We start from the raw sequence: 23,494 nt of genomic DNA on the forward strand, positions 1-23,494 counted from the left end.
ATACATTTCCTCCAGCCATGTGCATCCATTCAACTATGTTCTGTTCAGTGGGCACTAGAATACAGAAACATTCTGCAAGAGTGGGACTTAGACATCCGGTATTTTTTACAGCCTCCTGAGTGACTGCACCTAGGGCAGCAAGGTTGAGAACCTCTGTTGTACATGATCTGGACTATTTTTGAGCTTTAGGCTCCACGATCAAATTAAGATCAGAAGCTGAGTCTCCACCTCCCCAGCCCCTTGCTCTACTGCACCCTTTGGTTAGTTCTAAGTTTGAGGAAGGAAGTCAAGGGACAGGACTGTCTACCCTCATGTTTCCAACTAGACTTTTCAGTCCCAAGTTGAATACTCATGGTTCTGCTACACCTGAAACAAAACCAGTTCACTCTAGTTACCATGCTTAATCATCTTTCAAATCTTAGCAAGCCTTTTCTCATCACAGAATCCCTTGTGGACCATACCCAGGTACTTTGGCATGCTATATTCTGGGTTCCCATTACTTTTATGTTATATGTTAGATTATAATTCTTACTAGTCTGTTTTCACTGTAGGTGGTGAGCCCTAAATTAAAGCATCTTTGAGGATTGGTGCTTAGTAAACAAACACTTACTTTTCTATTACAAACAGCATTCAACTATTTACACTTAAGACACAGCAGGGCTTAAACCAATGGTCTTCTGTGTGTTAAAACTCACAGCTTGTGGCAGGACAAGTCAGATGCTTGAACGCAAAGGTGGGTACATTCCAAGTAACCAAATGCCCTGGCTTAAGGTTTCTCTGATGGACCCAGCAAGTCTCCAGGACATTGTTCATAGGCTAAGTTCGTTTATTAGGGCCCCAAGGAACACACCCATAGGCACGTCATAATTTGTTATGTACTTAGTAGTACCTATGCCCTAAGATTCCTTAGCACTAGCATTTATTGGTTTCATTTTAATCTTAATACATTCTAATATACACTGTAAAGATTACACACCTATCCATCTCATGGCTCTTCTGTCAATGAAGACAAATTATTCTAGTCTTTTTTTTAACTCTAAGACCTCTTTAAAATTTCACTATTTGTATGGATAATTATTCTAGATGAGACAAACAAAAGATGAAGCATAATTAACTTATTTCATCTATGTTTTCCTGGAGAACACCATTATCTGGAAAACAATAGTCCAACATTTATAGCATATAACACAACTTTTATTAGAAAAGTTATACATAACATAGCATCAACTATTTTCAAGAACAATATTAAAACCCAATAAGCAACAAAAACCAGACTAACAAAATGTGTAACAAGAAACTAATGACTTTTCTATAATCAAACATTTAATTATCTACAATGTCTTTTTACAAAGGGAGAAAAATCCATGGTTTACAGGCACATCATATTGAAAATAAAGCGGCAATAGCAATTTGATACACTTACCATTCTCAAGAAACTGAATCATCAAAACAGTAATTACGAGTTCACAAATTTAAAACGTTGCACATAATTTAAAATTATTGGGTACACACTGAAGTCTGAGTGATTTTTTTTTCCACAAAAGTGCTACCACTTAAGCTAGAACTTTCAGTGTAATTTTGCCCTAAAAAGTTAAGACATGTTTTGATAATCATAACAGTCACATAATTTCTGGTGCTACCTGTCTGGTCTGTTAATAATAAAGCCTTTATTTGGATGTGTTTTTCCTTACTTAAATTATAGGAAACCAGATATTGGATTTGTTGCAAAGCTATTAAAGTCCCAAATATAGGAGTGTGCAAGCACTGGCAAAAAGATCAGTACTAAAACTTATAATAAATATCAAAGCCATTAGTTTTTACAGCACTGTCTGCTTCAAGGTTAAGTCAACCAGTTGTATGATTTCCCATCAGCCTGTCCTTTCAGCTGGCATAGCAATTTCTATTTTCATGATCTGAATACTCAAGTGTCTCCAAACATCTTTTTAAAACTTTGATTTGTAGTTCCTGGAAAGTTATAAATGCTCTTTAATATTCATTCTACTCTAAAAAGTCTATTTCTGCTCATTTTAGAGCCTCACTAAAACAACAGATTTTAGGATAGTAAGGTTCATTAAAAAGTTTCAAATGGAATGATTTCCAAAATAGGGCACTTAAACCAAGTCCTGTCTTTTTGTAGCTGAAGGGGATTAGTTACGATATAGTTTCAAACCCCCCCCCCCCGGTCACTGTGGAATTACGCTTTAAAACATTATCTCAAGAGGACAATCTCTGTTCTGGGTGCCATCCCTAAAGCACAAAGATTACAAGAAGACTGCCGGTGTTACTGATGGGAAAAGACACCACAGTTCTTAACTGTCTGTCAGGCATTTTTCTTGAAAAGTTCTTCTTTCCAATGCAGTAATGGAGACCCAGTATAAAAACCCCGACGTTCCACTGCTACTCAACACTAGTACACGTGCCAATGTTGTACACATCTGTTCTGGCCTGTTAAAAAATAATCTTCTGGGTTCTTGTTCTCCATCAGAACACAACCACCATACAAGATGAAACTGGTAAATTTAAAATACTGGAAAGAATGAAGAAAAAGGCAGAGACTTTGTACAAAGACCTAAATTTCTTGAAGGGTTTTGTGTGCCCTACACACGGGGGCAATTTGTACACACTAGTGAAACAGACACTAGCTATGATGCTTGTAGCTGCTCAAATAATGTGGAACCTTGGTCCAGGGGTTGCGATGATGTCGCTGTAGGGTTCCTCCTGTGTCAGCTCAATGGCTTGCTGCTTTTTGAGAACCAAGAAGCTGTAGAACTTTGCTGCAGCTTGCTTTCTGTTTGTGTTTCGACACAACTCAAGCAAACTGATAGATTCCGCTCCAGTTTTAGCAAGAGCTCGCTGAAATAAACCAAACAAAAAAAGAATTAAATGAAAGTAAATCTGCATAGTAAAGCAGTAATTTTAAAAGGGTACTAATTCTGGATACCAAAAAAATATACTGTAAATATTCTTTTGGGGGCCAGGAGTAGATTTTTGAATAGTAAGACTCTGTTTACATTAGGCTGTTCCAACAAATGTTAAAATAACTCATTTATTTTGAATGTCTAATTGACAAAATAGTAAGATCAAACGCGGTTCTGAAAACTTTCAACTTAACTATCCTTTGAATCTATTTATGAAACCTTGAGCACCTTGCCTGGTATTTTCATAGAAGACACTCAAGGTATCTCCTCTGTACCCGCTACATTAAGGCCCAAGGATAAATGACGTCTGACACTGAACAATGATTCAATTCATTAGATTTGCTCAACCAAAAGAAAGAAAATGTAGACTCACAAAGGAGGTCTGCCCTGCAGGTTAACTACAGGAAAGTGTTCACCTGGATGCTTTCCAGGCTGGCTCTTGGCCTAACAGCTTATGTATTAAAGTAGTTTAAGATGTGCAGTTCTGCAAAAAGTTTCATAAAAGGCAAGTTTTCTGGTTATAGCATGTCACTTTTTTTTTTTAAGCAAACAATGCCAAAAGCCTTTGGTGAAATTTCTCTCAGGCTTCATGGGCATACCTGAAGACCATGAAGCATCTGCTGAGTCCTTTTGTTCCATCGTCTTTCTTCTTGATCCTGATCACCCCCTGAAGCATCTTCATCCTGAGTGAAAATGACCCCCACACAAAAACAAAACAAAAAACTGACAAAACTGCTACAAAATGAAGCGGTTTTTATATCTCTTGAAAGCTCTTAAACTAAACTGAGCATTTTGATTAATGGAAAAGTCATTTAGCATGTAGTTTGAAGTCTTTCTTAAGAAACAAAGTCCTCTACCTCCAAGCATACTTGAGCTGAATATGATTCTGTACTGATCTATAAGGATGTGATCTATCTACACAGTGTGGTCCATGGACTACTGTTGGTGGTGAGCTACACGTTACTGGCCCTTGCTAAGAAATTTAAGCAGTCACTATGTCATTAAGTACATTGTTATTTCAACCAGCTTTTTATTATTTTTCATACTGGAGCTAAGTTAATTGTGGATGACAACTGTTTGAATGTAAGCTAAACTTCTTAGTGATCTAGATCATCATTAAGAACATCAGATTTTATGCTGTGCTATGTAACTGTGTCCTCTGTGGGCTTTTGAAGGACATCGGAGTGCCCTTTCACTGATTTCTTGACTTCTAAATTGTTTCTAGCTGCCTTTATCTTGTGGCTGGTTCTTACTGCTGGTTGAAGATTTTTGCTTAGTCTGGAATGCACATTTATTCATCAGTCCTCTTTACAGCCCTTCCTTACCTCCTCCTCTTCATCATCTTCCTTTTCCTTCTCTTTTTCCTTCTCTTTTTCTGGTAGAAGTTCTAATTCTGGAATTAACTGACAGATATTTGGAGGCTCTTCTGGGGGCAGCTCTACAGGAGGTATTTCCATCTGCTCTGCCTGCTGAGGCTTCAGGCAAAATGAAAAGAAACAGTGGGGTCATATCTCCACACTTCCTTATAATCAAAACCTGATTATTATACATGTCTTGTTCTTTTTTTTTTTTACTGTGAAGCATTAAAATAGCTTATAAAAATATTAATTCATTCATTATCTTATTCTAGGACAAAGTGTTTTGTTTTCATACTTTTTAGAAGTCAAATTACTTGAAGCTTACGTGAGGAATTTGTAAAAAACAAGAACTATAGTTACAAAACCCTCAAAACTTTCTGTAATAGCATTTTAGGAAAAAACAGAATCCACTGACTCCAGGGCAATGCAAAAAGTCTCTTAACATTAATTACCTGGTACCGTCAACCATTCCTGCATACGACAGCCTTAAGGCTATTCCAACAAAGCCTGAGCTCTAAATAAGAGCCTAGGTGCTCTTATGGCAGCAAATTAATAGGGATCAAGAGACTATTGTTCTGGGCTCATTTCTTGAATTCCCTCCATTTCTGGCTTAATATAAACAGACGAGAACATTAATAAACTGACAAGGGAGTAAGTACCCAGAGAGCAGTACTAGAGCAACCCACTCGTTACCTGTTCCCAGTCCTATTCCCGAGCTCAAACAGAAAAATGCTCTTCTTGACAACTCCTTACCACCAGAGGGCACAACTAGTTCTTAAAACTGGCAAGGAGTATTCTTCTGCCAACGTCTTGATGGAAGCTGAACCAAGAGCCTAAGGTACCAAAAAGCCTCCCTTTGCTCAGATTAATTTATTCCACAGACATAAGGTTGAGAAGCCTTAAACCAGAGCACCTTACTTCCTTTCTATATATAGGTATGTTTTAATTGAAATATAGTTGATTTACAATGTTGTTAGTTTCTGGTGTACAGCATAGTGATTCAGTTATACCAGCGTATTTAGTTATACCAGCGTATTTTTTATTACAAAACGTATTTTTATTACAAGACAATGAATATAGTTCTCTGTGTATACAGTAGAAACTTATTTTATATATAGTAGTTAGTACCTGCAAATCTCAAACTCCCAATTTATCCCTTCCCTCTCCCTCAGTAACCATAAGTTTGTTTTCTATGTGAGTAGGTTTCTGTTTTGTAAGTTCATTTGTATCATTTTTTTAGATTCTACATGTAAATGATATATGATATTTGTCTTTCTGTCTGACTTACTTCACTCAGTGTGGTAATTTCTAGGCCCATCCATGATGCTGCAAATGGCATTATTTTATTTCTTCTGGCTGAGTAGTATTTCATTATGCGTGTGCGTGCACCACCTCCAAATCCAATCATCTGATGATGGACATTTAGGTCGCTTTCATGTCGTGGCTATTGTAAACAGTGCTGCTATGAACACTGGGGTGCATCTGTATTTTTGAGTTAGAGCTTCCTCTGGAATATAAAAAAATTTCTTCCTTCCAGTTTTACTGAGATATAATTGACATAGAGCACTGTATACTTTTTTTGGGGGTGGGTGGGTGTGGAGGCAACTAGGTTTTTATTTTTATTTTTAATGGAGGTACTGGGCATTGAACCCAGGACCTCATGCTTGCTAGGCCTGCATTCTACCACTGGGCTATGCTGTCCCCCCGATTTTTAGTTTTTTTTTTTTTTTTTGAAGGGATCTCCATACTGTTTTCCATAGTGGCTGTGCCAAATTACATTCCCACCAACAGTGTAAGAGGGTTTCCTTTTCTCTCCCTCCACCTCCAGAATTTGTTTGTGGACTTCTTAATGATGGCCACCCTGACCACTGTGAGGTGATACCTCACTGTAGTTTTCATTTGTATTTCTCTGATAATTAGCGATACTGAGCATCTTTTCATGTGCCTACTGGCTATCTGTGTGTATTCTTTAGAGAAATGTCTCCTTAGGTCTTCTGCCCATTTTCTGATTCAGTTGTTCGTTTTTTGTTGAGTTCTCTGAGCTGTTTGCATATTCTGGAAATTAAGCCCTTGTCAGTCACATCGTTTGCTAGTATTTTCTCCCAGCCCGTAGGCTGTGTTTAAGTTTGATTAGGTCCCATTTGTTTATTTTTGTTTTAATTTCTATTGCCTGGGTAGACTGCTCCAGAACACTGCTACGATTTATGCCAGAGAATATTTTGCCTATGTTCTCTTCTAGGAGATTTATGATGTCCCGTCTTAAGTCTTTAAGCCATTCTACGTTTATTTTTGTATATGGCGTGAGGGAGTGTTCTAACTTCACTGATGTTCTAACTTCATTGATTTACATACATGTGGCTGTCCAGCTTTCTCAACACCACTTGCTAAAGAGACTGTCTTTTCTCCATTGTATATTCTTTCCTCCTTTGTCAAAGATAATTGATTGTAAATGTGTGGGTTTATTTCTAGGCTCTCTATTCTGTTCCATTGATCCATGTCTGTCTGTGCAAATACCAGGCTGTTTTGATTACTATGGCTCTGTACTACTGTTTGAAGTCTGGGAGGGTTATTCCTCCAGTCTCCTTTTTCTTCAGTATTGCTTTGACAATTCTGGGTCTTTTGTGGTTCCATACAAATTTTTGGATTATTTATTCTAGCTCTGTGAAAAATGTCCTGGGGAATTTGATAGGGATCACATTAAATCTGTAGATTGTATGGTCATTTTAACACTTGATTCTTCCAATCCAAGAGCATGAGGTATTTTTCCTTTTCTTTAAATCATCTATAAGTCTTTATCTCCTTGGTCAGGTTTATACCTAAGTATTTTATTTTTTTTGATGCAATTTGGAAGTTTTTAAATTTTGTTTCTGACATTTCATCATTACTGTAAAGAAATGCAACAGATTTCTGCATGTTAATCTTGTACCCTGTACCTTGCTGAATTTGTTTAGTTCTAGTAGTTTTTGTGTAGAGTCTGTAAGGTTTTCATATATAGTATCACAACATCTGTGTATAGTGACAATTTTATTACCTCTTCCCTTCCAATCTGGATCCCTATTATTTCTTCTCCTTATGACTGCTGTAGCTAGGACTTCCACTACTATGTTGAAGAGAAATGGTGAGTGGGCATCCTTGTCTTGTTCTGGATTTTAGTGGGAAGGCTTTCAACTGTTCACTGCTGCATATTATGTTAGCTGTGTGTTTGCCATTAAAGTAGGTAAAATGTTGGGGTATGTTCCCACCACACCCACTTTGGTAAGAGTGAATGGATGTTAAATTTTACCAAATGCTTTTCTTCTTCTATTGAGATGATCATGTGGTTCTTGTCCTTTCTTTTGTTGATGTGGTGGATCACAGATTTGTGTATGGTGAACCACCCCTGTAACCCTGGGATGAATCCAATTTGATTGTAGTGTATGATCTTTTTATGTGCTGTTGGATTCGGTTTGCTACTATTATGTTGAGAATTTTTGCACCTACATTCATCAGAGATATTGGCCTGTAGTCTTCTCCTTTGGTAGTGTTTTTGGTTTTGATATCAGGGTGATGGTGGCTTCATAGAATGACTTTGGGAGTTCCCCTTCCTCTTCAATCTTTTGGAAGAGTTTAAGAAGAATCAGTGTAAGTTCTTCTTTCTATGATTGTGGAATTCCCCAGTGAAGCCATCTGATCCTGGACTTCGTTTGCAGGGAGTTTTTTTTTCTTTAAACTAGAGATTCTATTTTACTTCTATTGATCACTCCACTCATTATCTATTTCTTTTTGATTCAGTTTTGGTGGACAGTATTTCTAGAAACTTGTCCATTTCTTCTAGGTTATCCAATTTGTTGGTATATAGTTGTTGATAGTATTCTTTTATGGTTTTTTGTATGTCTGTGGTATTGGTTCTTCTCTTTCATTTCTTGTTTTATTTGGGTTCTCTCTTTCTTCTTGGTGAGCCTGGCCAGAGGTTTGTTGATTTTGTTTACCCTTTCAAAAAACCAGTTCTTGATTTTATTGCTATTTCCCATTGTCTTTTTTAATCTCTATTTTACTGATTTCCTCTCTGATCCTTCCGAGTTTAGGTTTTGTTTGTTCTTTTGCTAATTCTTTTTTACGTGGAACATTCTCTAGGACTGACCATGTACCAGGACACAGGTTTTGCATTTCTTCTTTGTTCCTTTTTGTTTTTCCCTTTTGAGGTTTGATGATTTTCTACTGTATAATGGTTGAGTTTTCTCTGTGACTCTACTGTTATGTTTTTGATTTATGGTTACCCTGTTTTTCAAGTACTTTAACTTGATTACTGTATCTACTTGCTTTAGACTTTTATCCATATAGGTGTAAACATTCTTAAAAACAAACAAAAATTTCTTAATCCCTTACCTACGTTTTATGATTTTGATGTCCTCTTCATGCTTATGCTATTCATTGTAGTTATATTTCCAATTGTGATTTTATCTTTTCTAGATTCTTTTCTATTTAGAGAAGACTTTTCAATTAGTGTTGCTATATTTAGTTTTTGTTTGAGAAATTCTTTTCTCTCCTTTTATGCTAAATGATAATCTTGCTGGGTAGACAGTATCCTAGGTCACAGGTTTTTCCTTTCAGGACTTTGAATATATCTTGCCACTCCCTTCCAGCCTGAAACATTTATGTAGAGAAATCAGCTGATAGTAAAGCTAACTTTTTTTCTAGTTCCTTGTTACAGTGATCTGCATAGATCATTTCTATAAACAGCTTTTAAAAATTCTTTCAGTATTTTTATTATCCCCTTTTTGAACTCTAGGTCTAATAGACTGGAGAAGTCTATTTTATTGTTTTTTCAGGGGGATTTCTCCTTTAATTGGGAGTGGCTCCTCTACTTCATGTTACTTGTATTTCTCTGACTCTGAGTTTAGGAGCAACAGTTATCTACTGTGGTCTTGATTTATGTGGGACCATCTGTGTGTAGCCTGTGTGATTCTAATATTCTGGGAGAATTGTTCCTCATGTTGATCTATATTTGATGTATCTATGGGAGGAGGTGAGCTCCACATCCTTCTATTCCACCATCTTGACCTCCTCTCTTTATCTAAGTGAATTTAGTGGTAGCCAGTCTTGATGACATAGCAAGATCTGACTTCTTAATAAGAAAGCCTAAAACTGCCTAGTATTGGAGATACACAGGAATGTTTGCTAAAGAAACCAGATCCTGGAACAGAATAGAGAGCCTAGGAATAAACCCACACATATATGGTCAATTAATTCAGCAGCAGAAAGGAGCCAAAAATACATACTGGAGAAAGGACAATCTCGTCAATACACAGTACGGGGAAACACGGACAGCCACATGGAAAAGAATGAAATGGATTACAGGCGTGACTCTAAGACCTGAAACCAAAATTCAACAGAAGAAAACACTGGCAATAAGCTCCCTGACACTGGTCTTGATAATGATTGTTATGGATTTGACACCCAAAGCAAAAAATATACAAGTGGGACTACATTAAACTAAAACATTCTATATAGATACCATCAATAAAATGAAAAGGCAACCTACAGAATGGAGAACATATTTGCAAATCATTTATCTGATAAAGAACTCACATAATTCATGAGAAAAAAAACAATTAAAAAATGGGCAGAGGATGTGAAGACATTTTCCCAAAGACTATACTGATGGCCAACAGGTACATGAAAAGGTACGCAACATCTTTAAATCAGGGAAATGTAAATAAAAACCACAATTAGGAATCACCTATCATTGAAAAGACGAGGTAACCAGCAGTGGCGAGGATGAGTAAAGGAAACCCTCATGCACTTCTGGTGGGACTGTGAACTGGTACTGCCACTGTGGAAAACCAGTATGGAGGGTCCTCAAAGAATTAAAACCAAAACTACCATATGATCCAGCAATTTCACTTCTTCTGGGAAATGAAATCACTACCTTAAAAAGATATCTGCACCTCCATGTTCACTGTAGCATTATTTATAATAGCCAAATAATAGCCAAGCTATGGAAACAACCTAAGTATCCAACAGCATATAAATGGATAAAAAAAAAATACATATAGACACACACTGAAATATTCACCACGAGAAAGAAGGAAATTCTGCCTTTTGTGACAACATGGATGGACCCTGAGGGCATTATGCTAAGTGAAATAAGTCAGAGAAAGAAACTGTTTGATAAATATCACTTACATGTGGAATCTAAAAAAGCTGACACTCATAGAAGCAGAAAGTAGAATGGTGGTTACTAGAGGGTGGGGAAAATGAATAGATATTGGTCAAAGAAAAACTTCCATATATTAATAAGTTTTGGGGATCTGACATACAGTATGCTGATTAAAATTAATGATACAGTTGTCCCTCTGTATCTGCAGGGGATTTGGCTTCAGGATCCCCTCTGTAATACATCAATTTACATAAGAGTCTTAAGCATCCATGAATTTTGGTATTCAGACAGGCCTCTGTATCTGCATCCATGGATAAGGAGATTAAATTATACCACATATCTGCAAGTTGCTAAGAGTAGATCTTAAAAGTTCTCATGATAAGAAGAAAATGTGTGATGGATGCTAACTTACTGTGGTAATCATTTCACTACATATACACATATCACCCAATCATTGTGTTGTACACCTGAAGCTAATACACTTAAACTGGATGAGAAAATGTGCAATATAAATGGTGAGACACTATGAGACTCTACTAGTTTCAAGTATAAAAATTTTTTTTTTTTTAGCAGGAAGTTTGTTTCATTTTTATTCACAATGTATTTAGTATCTGTAGAATTTAATAGGTTCCATATACTGCTTTTCTTCTATCTGCAACTAAATGTTGGAGAAATAAAACTGGAACCAAGTTCAGAGTCAAGGATTCCACATTAGCCAAGGATACTCACTCTAAGCCACTTTGAAGCACGACTCTATCCAGGAAGTCAGAAAAACCAAAAATTCCTCCCACTTAGAGCATATTGTGTTTAGATCCTCAGCTGCCATTCTTTCTCTCTGCACACATTCCTTACTACTTTCTGCCAAAACCAAGATACTTCAAAAGGTCTCCTTAAGTAACACCTGTGCTACTAGAGATCTAAAATACTGTTTGAGCACCCCAAACATCATGATGGAGAGATGTGCTTACTTACAGGGATCACAGGCTCTGGGTCAATTTGTCCAGCTTTTCGCTTAACTCCCTGAGGTGGTGGTGGGGGCATGGCTGACTCGTCCAGGTTTGTTCTGCTCGTCTCCATTGTTGACTCCTGGAGGCGGCTTGGCTCTTCCAAAATGGGCTCATCTGCATTTGGTCATATGAAGAGAAGGCTTAGGGCCTAACAGTCCTCAACAATATTTTAAAACCATTTACGTTTAATACTAATATGCTAAGAGTAAAACAGAGAGACTTACTTTCCCTAAGGAAGGCTGAGTAAAATTTTACCTCCAAAAGGTTACTCAATTCCTAAAAATACACTTAAAGGTGGGAAGGGGACTACAAGGACAAGTCCCACCCAGGACTATCCATTAGCAGGCTATCATTCAGCCAGTCCTATAGGTCAAACCTTTCTGAAAACAGAAAACTTCACATCTAACAAAGCAATCAGAGAATGTAAGGCATGTATTTCCCTGTCCAAAAATTTGAGTATACTTCTTTGTTTCTGACTTGTTTTGGCAATATATAGGTAAATTTTAAACCAAATGTTCACTTAAACTTTATCAGGAAACTTTTTCAATTGAACAGACCTATAACATCACGCTGCTGATGCTGCTGCTGCTGGTCCTCTCTGGGAACCTCTGGATTTTCAAATTCTTTGAGGAATTCATCCAAATTATCAGCCTCTCCTCCTTTCCTCCTTTTTCTAAGATCTTCTGGTACTAGTGGTGTAAGACAGCGTGTAAAGAGCTATTAAAAAAAATTAAAAATATCAATTATAAAATAAATCACATAAACTTAAAACCTACCACTGACATTACTATTTTCCGTATGTTTTAATAAATATGCTATAATCAGTGTATATGTAATTTACCATGAATTCTACTCAATGTTATATTCACACTTCACTGTATTTTATAATTTGAAATCCTGTACTTTAAACTCTAGTATTATCTCCAAGTTATGAAACAATGGATAAATTTTAAGTGTGCAAATGAAAATAAATTTAAAACTTAATCTAAATGAAATCATACCAAATAGCTTTATATAGTGCCTTTTCAACTTAATGTTATATGGTAATTATAATTACTATTATTTCTGGTATTTTTAATGATTGCATAATATTCCACTGAGTAGAGATAAACGTGTGTGTGTGTATATATATGTATGCGCCACACTTCAAGACTGTTTCTTTTTAAAAAATTTAATGAACATCTTCATATAAGTGGCTCTGAATTACTTCCTTTGGAAAAATTCTTAATGATGAGACCAGAGTCCAAAAATATAAATATATTAAGGACCTTCTTCCAAATGATTATATGATTGTATTTCCAGTAAACAGCAGTTTTACCAAAGTCTTACTGCTTTAAACACTAAATTATAATAAAGTCAATATGGTTCTATGAATATTTTAACTTCAGAGATAATAATAACCTAACAGCTTTTCTGATGCCTCAGAACTTTTATGGAATAGTCTGAAACCTGAAGTGAGCAGAAAAGGGCCTGTTAAGTGAAAAAAAAATCTCTAAAGAATTCTAGCTTTATTTGTGGGAAAAGTAGAACTACCCCACGTTTTAGCCAGAAAGCAGCATCTAAAGATTGCAGACCTGAACCACAGTACACACTAAGGCAACAAAATGTATCATAGGAGGTTGAGGAGAGAGAACTATTATTAAAAATACCAGTGGCTTTTTAGGAAATTCATTCTGTATCTTTTAGAAATGCAGATGTCACTTCCATGATCTTTCAGATCAGATTATGTTCAGTATACTAAGGTTTATGGGAGAACAAAAAGAAGATGCCAGATAGCTGAAAAATATCTGATCAAAATGATTCAAACAAAAGTTATTAAAGGATATTTTAAAAAATGGTCATAATCTCTCTAAAATGAAAAATTCTGCAAACTGTATTACCTTCAGTAGTCTGTTATTCCACAAAGGCTGAGCAGGCAAAGAGAAGAGTTTTTCCACTCCCCCGGTCTCTTTCCACATCATCAATTTCTTGGTGGGTGGTGCCAGATCCAACGTAGTAACAATATCCGAGTAATCACTAAGTTGGGCTCTAATTGTCTTGCTATCCAGCTCTTTGACACTGTCAACAATTAGCTTCCTCTTCCTCTTGGCTTTTGTTTCTTTGACTAGTATGATAAAAGAAAATAAGGTCATTTTTCTGAGAGGCTAGCATGAAACATCCAACTACCAGACTTGGTCTCATTATATTCCTGCTTTACTAAATACCTAGAAAAAAAGTTAAGCCTCACGAGGGCAGAGTCTGTTTTAACTGATGTTTCCCAAGTACCATGTAGAGGCTGGCATGTATGCTAGCCACGTGTTCAATAAAAATCTGCTGAATGAATAAATATGTATAGATTTTTAGCACAAAAGGAGCAAAATAATGGCCAGGGCCAATACATTTTTGCTCATGTAGCTTAATACTATAAACACGGAACACACCACACTTGATTCAGAGTTGGGCTCAAGTCCTAGGTTCGGCCACTTACTAGGTGAGTGACCATTTAGAAAAGTTAACTTTATTTTGCTCACCTCTTCATTTACTCATTTGAAATATGGCTAATCACTTATACAGGGATTCTAAAATACTTTGTATAGAGCCTGGCATAGACTGAGGACTCCATAAATGGCTGCGATTACTATGAGTTTTATTGGAAAAGCTGCAGTTGCACAAGCAGCTTGATGATGTGAAACAAGGCCAAATCCAGTAGGTAGCATTATCTCAATTTCTTAAAATACAGAAAAGCCCAGGATATTAAATTTCAAGATTTCATTCTGTCAGACACATTATAATCCATAGGTTTTTATAGATATAATCTTCACGTGGTTCAAAATTCAGGATTCAAAAAGATGTCACACAGTGATAGCCCCTGTCCTCCAGCTACTGAGTTCCCTTTCCTGAAATTAAAAGTTCAATAGTTGGCTAAGCCTAACTATTCTACTTCAAACACTGCAGTGTATCTCCCTCTTGTTTACAGATCTCTGTAATATGTCACGAATGTATACATATGTTGCTTAATTACCCATGTTCTTCTAGTATTTAGGTTCCATGAGGATAGACTTGTTCATTTTTATATTTTTAGTTCCTCAGTAGAATTAGTTACATAGTAAGTACTCTTTTCAAACCAGAAGCCCAAGCCACAATTTTGGTGATCAGATGTCTAAGTAGGAAACCCATAAGTTGATTGTGTTTTACTCAAAAGTAGTAACAGTATTTTGAATAACACTGTAACTGACTTCAAGTTTTCTACCTCATTGTACCCATAAAACATCTAGAAATTGTGAAGTTTCATATCCAAATTAAACACTGCCTCTCTTACTCAGAAGCAGCACCCCCATTTAAATATGTTTTGATATGGTTGTCAATGAGCACTAAAAACAGAATACTGATTTTAGAATCTTTGATATTTCCAGTTTTTTAAAAAAGTTATTTTTAGATTTCCCCAGATTGTAGCCCAAACTATGCAGAATCTAGAACCTTGGAAGATAATTAGTCAATTTTGTACTTTACTGAAAAATGCCTTGTAGTGTTTTCTAACTGTTATATGTATGACCTGTCAGCATTCTGGGAAACCCAAAAGACTGAGATATGTATTAACAGGAAGCGTGTTTTATACTTTTACTTCATAGCAACTTGCACAGATTATTCTGTAAGATATAAGATACAGGAATTATAACTGAATTAAATAAAGATTCTATGATAGATGGCTGACAAAAGAGAAAGTAGCTATTTACAATGAGATTAGTGGACATTAGCCAGAATTAGAACTTTATGTTCTAAGTTTAATGAGTCAAAAAGTTTATTTCTCACCAGTGATATCAATAGGTTCCAAAGCAAAGGCTTCTTCCTCATTTGGAACAAGTGTTGTTTGATCAGTCATAGTTGGCATTGGTTCAACAGGATCCACTGAATCAGGACTATCAGGACCACCCACTACAAAAACAGAAATTTGGTCACAAAAGGCTTGGTTGGTGGGTACTTAATGTATGTCCAACAAATGGGGAAAAATAATTCCTCTGGGTAACTGAAAGAAACCTACTGATACCAGAGAAAAAACACTTTTCTAGTTATGAGGAAGTCCCTCCACAGTTGTCCCTCCACAGTTGACCCTACTGGCCAAAAAAAAGGGAGAGGCACAGGATTAAACATGTAAAACGATCATTAAGCACTATTTTTTACAGAGATTTATAATTCACTAGAAGCTGGAACTTCTAGTTTTTGGTCTTCTACATTAAGTATCTTTTTTGGAAGCAACAGAATCACGCCCAGATCATTGAACATGAAATGCTTACTTGATACATTATCATCCTCATCCATATCATCATGTGCAGGCTGTTCTGGTAACATCACCCCTGCCTCAGACAGTGCAGGGGGATCGTCAAAGATACCGCCATCATTATTACTAATAAGTTTGTCATCTGAAACACAGAATTGTTATAATTTAAAAAAGAAATGCTGAAAGAACAATAGCCAATCACTAGAAGAAAATGTTTAAATTAAAAAATTTAAATCTGTATTCAATATGCATCTGTTCTCTTCAAGATAGTGTACAAAAGTATAAAACACTTAGCATACGAAAAAACTCATTCTTGATTTGTATTTTGTAATTCAAATCTGTCTATAATACACATTTACTTAATCCAACGCAAGTAGAGCAGTTGTAAGAATTAGTGAAAGTTAAAACTCCAAGAGAAGTACTTCTGAACAAAATTAGGTATTGTTATTACACTTTTAGGCTACAGGTTTACAGGAAACTTTTACTGAACCACATGGTGGCAATTCACACATTTATCACCTAGAGAGTTGCTCAAGATGAGAATTAGCAACTGCTCTAAAACAACACAACTAAAAAGAAATTATGTAGAATAAACACCTTTGACTTACCTAATATACCACCGTCATTTCCTTCTCCAAAATTGTCATCCTTATACTGGTCTTCATACTCTAAATGGTTAATTTTCTCATTCAGATTGCTGGTGCTCTGTTCAGGCTCCAACAGGAGGTTAGAAGCACTAGTGCTTACTAGCATGTCATCATCCTCAAATGCACTGCCTTCTCTCATTATTTCACGATCATCCATTCCAAAGTCACCTAAAGAAATTCTAGTTAGTCACTAATTGAAAAAAGAAGTATCACTGATAAAAAAGAAAATGGCTAATGATTTAATTATAATGTCACATTTGCTAACTGATGTCTTATTTACCGTTAAATACTAAAATGTCTAGTTTAAACTTTAAATCTTTAGCCATCTATGTTTCATAAACTGATTCTGGGGCATGACTAGCAAATTCAATTGTAAGACCCCAATTTAGGTTATCCTAAATATATTAAGTAAATCTAAGCATGTATGTATGTTAGGTCACATTAACATTCAGACTTAAAACTTTCTTGTTACAGTATTTTCATCAAGAAAAGAATCTGGCTTGCTACATAGTAGGTAAATGATGCCAACTGATTCCAAAATGATTAGCTGAAAAGCAAGCATTACCTCAACTTTGGGACTTTTAACACAAGTTAATATATAGGTTCTTCCCATGTATGGGGAGGTGTAGGCAAAGAATGAACTCTAAGTTTGGTGCATAAATGGAAATAATGCTTAATATACTGGTAGGAAAACATTCTTTTTTGATGAAAATGCATGAGATGCTTTCTTTTTTAACTTGTTAGTGTCACAATGTAATTTTAAGATTATAGCTAGTGGCTAATGATTTGTTTCTCTATTACCAAAATCATTTTCTTGTAGGATACTGATGTTTCCAACTTCTTCTCTCATGGTTATCTCTTCCACTCTACTCTGGTTCAGGCTGAACTGCTGGGCCACATCGATGTCACTTTAAAAGAATTTCAAATACATTTCAGTCTCAAGTCTCACTGTAATGTATTTATAAGGAAAAAAAATCTTATTTCTCTCTGTAAGAAAAAAAACTACATACACAACCTATGGACCCTAAATAGTAATATACTAACACAACCCAAGAAATCTGAATGACTTGGAAGTTAATTTAATTTGCATTTAAATTTTAAAACCATTAATGACTGGCAAGCAAAATACAATATGCTGAAATCACTACATAAGGCAACATGGTATACAGAGGAAAAACTTAAGAGATGCATTAACTAGATATGCATGGGTTTGCATTGGGGCCCTACAACTTACAGGTTGTGTGAACAATGAAGTTAACTGGCTTTCCTGGGACTCTTTTTCTTCCTCTAACAAATAACTTCTCATACTGTTTACAAACATTAATTAGAAAAACACGTAATGTTTAATACCAATGTGGAATATCATTGATTAAACTCAGTATATAAATGCTTCAAAACAAACTACTAGGTTTGTTCAGCAAATAAATGGCACAGAGAGACTTAAGAGACATATCAACCAAGTGCAGTCTGTAAACCTTGTGTAGACATTAACAAACGAGGGGGAAAATTGGGGTCATGTGTCAATTGGCGTCATTTGATTGCTGACTGTATATCATAATTAAGGAATTGTTTTAATTTTTTAAAAAGTGTGATATTATTATAGATATGTTTAAAAAATTCCTTACCTCTGAAGAGATACATACTGAGGTATTTACAGATGAAATGAGATACTTGCTGAAGCTGAGAGGTGAACTGGGGAAATAAAGCTGAAACCTTAAGCAACATAGGAATTAGGGGCACCAACCCCTAACCCCTTGAAGTCAAAAATTCAGATATAACTTGACAGTCAGCCCTTCCTACCTGCAGTTCTGCATCTAATAACTCGACCAACCTGGGATCATGTAGAACGTAGCATGTATTTAGTGGGGAAAAAAAATCAGCTTTGGCCTAAGCTAATCAGAATTCTCTTAGCTGTATTAAAGCCGATACTTCTACATGATTTTCTTATAGGACGAACACTTTGGGTTTATGTTTCATATTTATATGTTATCCTAAATGAAGCAAATGCATTTTAGCTACATGTCAACTCTTTTTTCGGATGTCAAAACATCCCAAGAAAACTATGTATTTGTAAGCTAATAATGTTTTATTGTACACTATGTCAACAATTAAAAAAGGGAGGAGAGAAAGAAACAGACATACTCTAAGTCAGGCAGTGGCTGATCAAAATCATGAAATTCTTCAGGTAAAGTAATAGCATTGTAAGCAGCTTCTCGATTTTCCTCAGGTAGGTCAACAACACCTGGAAAAGAAATGGTAAGCTTGAAGACCTGGTTAAACCAAAGATTATCAAGGGATCAAAGATGGTAAAAAGTCAGTATAATTTCCTAAGATTATATTCTAGAAAGGTTGATAATATATGCAAAGTACCACTGAAGCACAAGTACTTTCGTTTTTCTATAATCATAAGCCATACTACTTGCATTAAAGAAAAAAGTCAAAGCACTGTTTATTAAGCTGAAAAGTCTTTAAAGGGACATATCAACAAAAAAATATTAGTAAGTTCTCTAAATAAGCATGAAATTTATGAGAGAAAGGAAGGAACGCAAAGGAGTATCCCAAATAATGAGGAGTTGGTTATTTTAGGAAAAGTAGGGTTTAATGATTTTTAATTTTCTTTACATTTTCCCCTGTATTTTTCAAGAGGTCTTAAAGCAATGAATTTTTATTATAAAGATAAAAAGAAACAAAACATGTTATTTAAGCAAAATACAGTTAGTAGCCACATACTGGAAATCATTCAAGTATCACAGCCTCTGCCTAAACGTTTCAGTTTAATAAAACCTTAGATCTCAAAGATTTCACTGTGCATATATTAAATAAACTGAAGTGTAAGAATATAACACAAGTAGAAATTATAAGGTGGCCCTCCTACACATTTAGGTTATTTTAATCAGAATAAAATTTCATCAACACTTGAAAATATTATACAATAGTAATTATCTATGCAGATGGAAGTTCAGTTGCTACAGTATGGTTTCAGAATCAAACATCACCTAAAACAAGACCACCACCAAAAACTAGAGAACATTTAAAAAGTCTTAACAATTTAAGCTAAAATTGAATTTGATTTTAAGAACACATTAAAATTATTCAGAAAAAATTTAAAATTCTAAGATTTCCTTTTCTGAGCTCCATTTTTCAAAAAACATATAACAATTAGTTTTCAAAACTTTTAACCTCTGATGACTGCTGAAAAAGGTTAAAAGAAAAAGGCAGCTGTAAAGGACGAACAGGGGTGACTGTCATAATTCCTTATGTAGAACAAAAATAAAATGGGTTTTCTTCCTTGAACCCCTCCAAGCTTTGCCCTGTTTTTGAAAGGTTCTCCGTATTGCAATTAAAACAAAACAAACCAGGCTCACTTAGAGTAGTGGTTAAGCAGTTTTTCACATCAAACATAAGAAACTCCACAGGTTAAAAAAGGTCAACAATACCTGGCCGAAAAGCCATCTTTATCTTAATGAAGGCTTCATTACAATCTGCCAGGAGATACTTGGCTTTTCTGTGATAGATTCGTACTACTCCCAGTAAGAGATGTCCTGATGTTCGGAGTGCCATCTTCACCTGTGAATTAACATTAATTTATAAAGTCAATTTTCTGGTTTTAGAGGCAGTCATACTTTAAAGCTTGTATGCTGTGCAATTTATAGGCAGTTTGTATCTCTCCCTAACTTTTAACCATTTATTTGAAGCTACCTCATAATCAAGTATATTTCATTTCTCATAGCCTTTACCTATAAATTTCTAAGTATACCCAAAGAGTAGACTAGCACAAATTCATGAATTAACAGACATGAAGGTAGCGATGAAGCAGGTATTACGGTGATCATGGATTGCTGTCATTAGCATGGCAAGAAGTATGCGGCACTTTTCGTTGCCAATCTAGTCATTTCATTGCTCCTTGGTAGATAACTGAACTCCGATTTTATTTGGGAAGTAAATGAAATGTCCCCCCGGCTTGAAGGATGATTGTCTCATTCTCTGCTAGTGCTTGTTTTTGAATGTAACCCAGTTCAGCCAATGAGAAGTGAGTGTAAAGTAGGTCAGAGAATTTCTGAGTAAGATTTTCCCAACAAAAAAACAAACAGTCCTCTCTTCCTTCTCCCCTTCCTGCAGTAGGTAGGGCTTGGAGCAGTTGCCCTTTAACTATAAGGCCATAAGCATGAGGACAAGAAGCCAACAAACTAAGAAAGGTGAGTCCAGGTAAGTCTTTGTATGACATCTTTGAACTGCTGAACAAACTGTAGATCTTCCTATTTCTAAATTTCTAGTTAAAGAGGATTGCTAATTACCTTATTGTTTAAGTCACTTTTCACCTTTTTTTAAAGCATAGTTGGTTACAATGTGTCAATTTCTTTGTACAGCACAAGTCACAGTCATGCACATACATATATTCGTTTTCATATTTTTTTCATTAAAGGTTATTACAAGATATTGAATAAAGTTCTCTGTGCTATAAATAAGAAATTTGTTTTTTAAAATCTATTTTTATATATAGTGGCTAACATCTACAAATCTCAAACTCCCAAATTTATCCCTTCCCACCCCACCAGAAACCATAAGATTGTGTACTATGTCTTGGAGTCTGTTTCTGTTCTGTAGATGAGTTCATTAGTGTCCTTTTTTCTCTTTTTTTGAAGAGTCCACATATGAGTGATACCATATGGTATTTTTCTCTTTCTGGCTTACTTCACTTAGAATGATAATCTCTAGGTCCATCCATGTTGCTGCAAATGGCATTATTTTATTCTTTTTTATGGCCGATCAAATTTTTATTACCTGACTGGAAAGCACACTAACTGATAAAGGACAATAGTACCATCTTTTTTCATATGAAAATATACTCTTCAGCCTGTTTTATCAAAGGAGATCTTGATTAATGCTTAAGTGGGACCCAGTGTGAGATGAGACACAGTAGTTGGGAAAAGAATGAGAGAAGTCAATACCCAATCTAAATAGAATGATTCAATAGTTCTCTGGCCATAATAATTTTTTTCTGAGAGAGCAAGAAAACATGAACTCAACTTTACCAGATTGTTTTCCAGATCACACACATCAAATTCTCAGGAAGCGAAGAAAGTTGGTAAATATCTGTTTACAGCTTAAATTATGACTAATATGTTACTTATTAAATAAAACATTGTATTTTTAAGTTTTATGTGTACTCTACAGCAGTCTAAGATTTGGATTTATAGTAATACACAATAACAATACAATAATAATTTTTTTCAGGTTCTACATTTATAGCCACATCACATAACTTAAAATCATGAAGTTTAGTGTTATAAATTCTCAGACATCTAAAATTATAATAAATTTGTGATCAAATCTAGGACTTATCAGATGATAAATCCCTGATATGAAAAGTAACACCCAATTAAAACACTTCCTAATGGAAGAAGAGAATCTCCTTTTATGATGTAGTGATAGGAAATTTAAAATTAATGACTGCACCTTCACCTGAGGAAAAAAGGGGAAAAACCCAAGTGTAGGTATGAAAAAGAACACAGGCTATACACATCTGGGGAAAGCTCTGCAGGGGTTTGGAGGGGCTGTTCCAACCAGAGACAGGGAGGGAGAGGGACAGGGAGAGGCATGGGTGCGGGTTTAAGTAAGGCGTGAGGTTGCGACTGAGCCGTGTGTCTAACATTTGTTCTAAATGACTAACCTAACATTGCCCTGTAGCAAGAACTGCACACTAGGAGCAAACATCAGAAAATTTTAAGTCAGTTCACCCTGTGGAGATCTTTTATCTTTATAGTCTATCACAATAAAAAAAAACAATCAACAAATAAACACACTTTAGAAATGGTTTTTAAATAAGTTGTAGTGTCCCTCCCTAATGGGGTATAAGTACTCTGCACACACTATGAAAAAATTTGCTATCCTTTAAAGCCAAATCATCCTCAATATTTGCTTATGGATGTTAAAGATTAGCCACACATATCAAAGTCAAGAAAGAGTTCAATTTCTCCAGTCTCCATTTAACTCAGTAAACTTACTTATCTATATAAAGAAAATATCATCTTCTCAAACAATTCGACCAGCAGCGCAAACTGGTACAATTTCCCCACAGAGCAAATTGTTAATGAGTATCAGAAATCTTAAAAATAAGTATATTACCTGCTAATATTAAGGAAAGACTGGCAGATGTGAACAAAAGATTTCCCAAGCTTTTATGTTTACTAAATGGTTGTTTTTCTAAAAAGAGGAAATGGAAACAACCTGTAATCCTACCACCTGGAGAAATCCTTAATGATGTTTCAGTATGCCTTCAAGGCTTTTATACGTGCATGTACACGATTTTTCCTTTTTGTGTCTATGTACATGAAAACTGCACCATACTATTTTGGAATGAGCCTACTTTCAGGAAAACCTCTGTTCTCAGCATTATAATTTTTAGTGGTTGCATTATACAGGTCTAGGGGGATAAAAATTCAAAAAATTTGGAGAAAAAATATGGATTATTCCCCCCACCCCCAAAAGAGGCAAGTAAAATAAATCATGCACAATCAAAACAATAAATTACAGGTCCTCCATAATCCTTTATCTGAAGTCCTAGAGGCCAAATGTGTTTTGGAATTCAGAACTTTTCGAATATTATAAAGGTAATGCAGCACACATGCCATATATTAACGCTTCCAGGAGTGTCTGCAACATCCACCCTCCATAATTGTACACATTTGTATATACACAAATGACCTCACTTCAATTTCAGTCAAGTGTGTTTCCAGTTTTTTTAAAAATTTACATTCTGTGGATAACAGACTATGACACTGTACAATGCAACCATTAAAAATGACAGCAGAATTACAAACAGAGCTTTTCCTGAATGCAGTTGTTACAAAACATATAATGCTGTTTTTGTATATATGCATAAAAAAGGAGACAAATTATGCATAAAACACATGCAAATATAAAAGTCTAGAAGACACATCAAAACACTAAATGTTTCTCTGGATGGTAGAACAACACGTCACTTGTTCTTATTTAAGTAAAGTTTTCAAATTAATATAGTCTTAGAAATAACATAATAGAAACATCTTTAACATCAATAAATTCTATGCTCTAACTCTAAAACCAAAGTTTCACACACAGAAATGTTATAATTTACTCTAATTCCAAACACAAACTTTCATGTCGCCTACCTAAAACAATTACTTTCCT

The 23,494-nt window shown here is 35.3% G+C and overlaps 1 protein-coding gene across 3 annotated transcripts in view; it reads right to left on the bottom strand.

The window, feature by feature from the left end:
• Nucleotides 1-1,172: 1,172 nt before the first annotated feature.
• The window catches only part of RAD21 (RAD21 cohesin complex component), a 56,955-nt gene continuing 34,633 nt past the window's right edge, over nucleotides 1,173-23,494 (bottom strand). For all 3 annotated transcript variants that reach the window (XM_072949632.1, XM_015244985.3, XM_006210937.4), the window contains 12 exons: nucleotides 19,762-19,891; nucleotides 18,467-18,566; nucleotides 17,126-17,232; nucleotides 16,286-16,492; nucleotides 15,694-15,819; nucleotides 15,212-15,334; nucleotides 13,303-13,526; nucleotides 11,980-12,139; nucleotides 11,388-11,536; nucleotides 4,244-4,393; nucleotides 3,518-3,601; nucleotides 1,173-2,853 (listed from right to left, as the gene is read on the bottom strand). In XM_072949632.1, the coding sequence (XP_072805733.1) occupies nucleotides 2,662-2,853; nucleotides 3,518-3,601; nucleotides 4,244-4,393; nucleotides 11,388-11,536; nucleotides 11,980-12,139; nucleotides 13,303-13,526; nucleotides 15,212-15,334; nucleotides 15,694-15,819; nucleotides 16,286-16,492; nucleotides 17,126-17,232; nucleotides 18,467-18,566; nucleotides 19,762-19,891 (1,752 nt within the window). In that variant the 3' untranslated portion in view covers nucleotides 1,173-2,661. The remainder of the gene's footprint in view (nucleotides 2,854-3,517; nucleotides 3,602-4,243; nucleotides 4,394-11,387; nucleotides 11,537-11,979; nucleotides 12,140-13,302; nucleotides 13,527-15,211; nucleotides 15,335-15,693; nucleotides 15,820-16,285; nucleotides 16,493-17,125; nucleotides 17,233-18,466; nucleotides 18,567-19,761; nucleotides 19,892-23,494) is intronic.

The sequence above is a fragment of the Vicugna pacos genome, chromosome 25 (assembly GCF_048564905.1).
Source record: "Vicugna pacos chromosome 25, VicPac4, whole genome shotgun sequence".
Taxonomy (NCBI): domain Eukaryota; kingdom Metazoa; phylum Chordata; class Mammalia; order Artiodactyla; family Camelidae; genus Vicugna; species Vicugna pacos.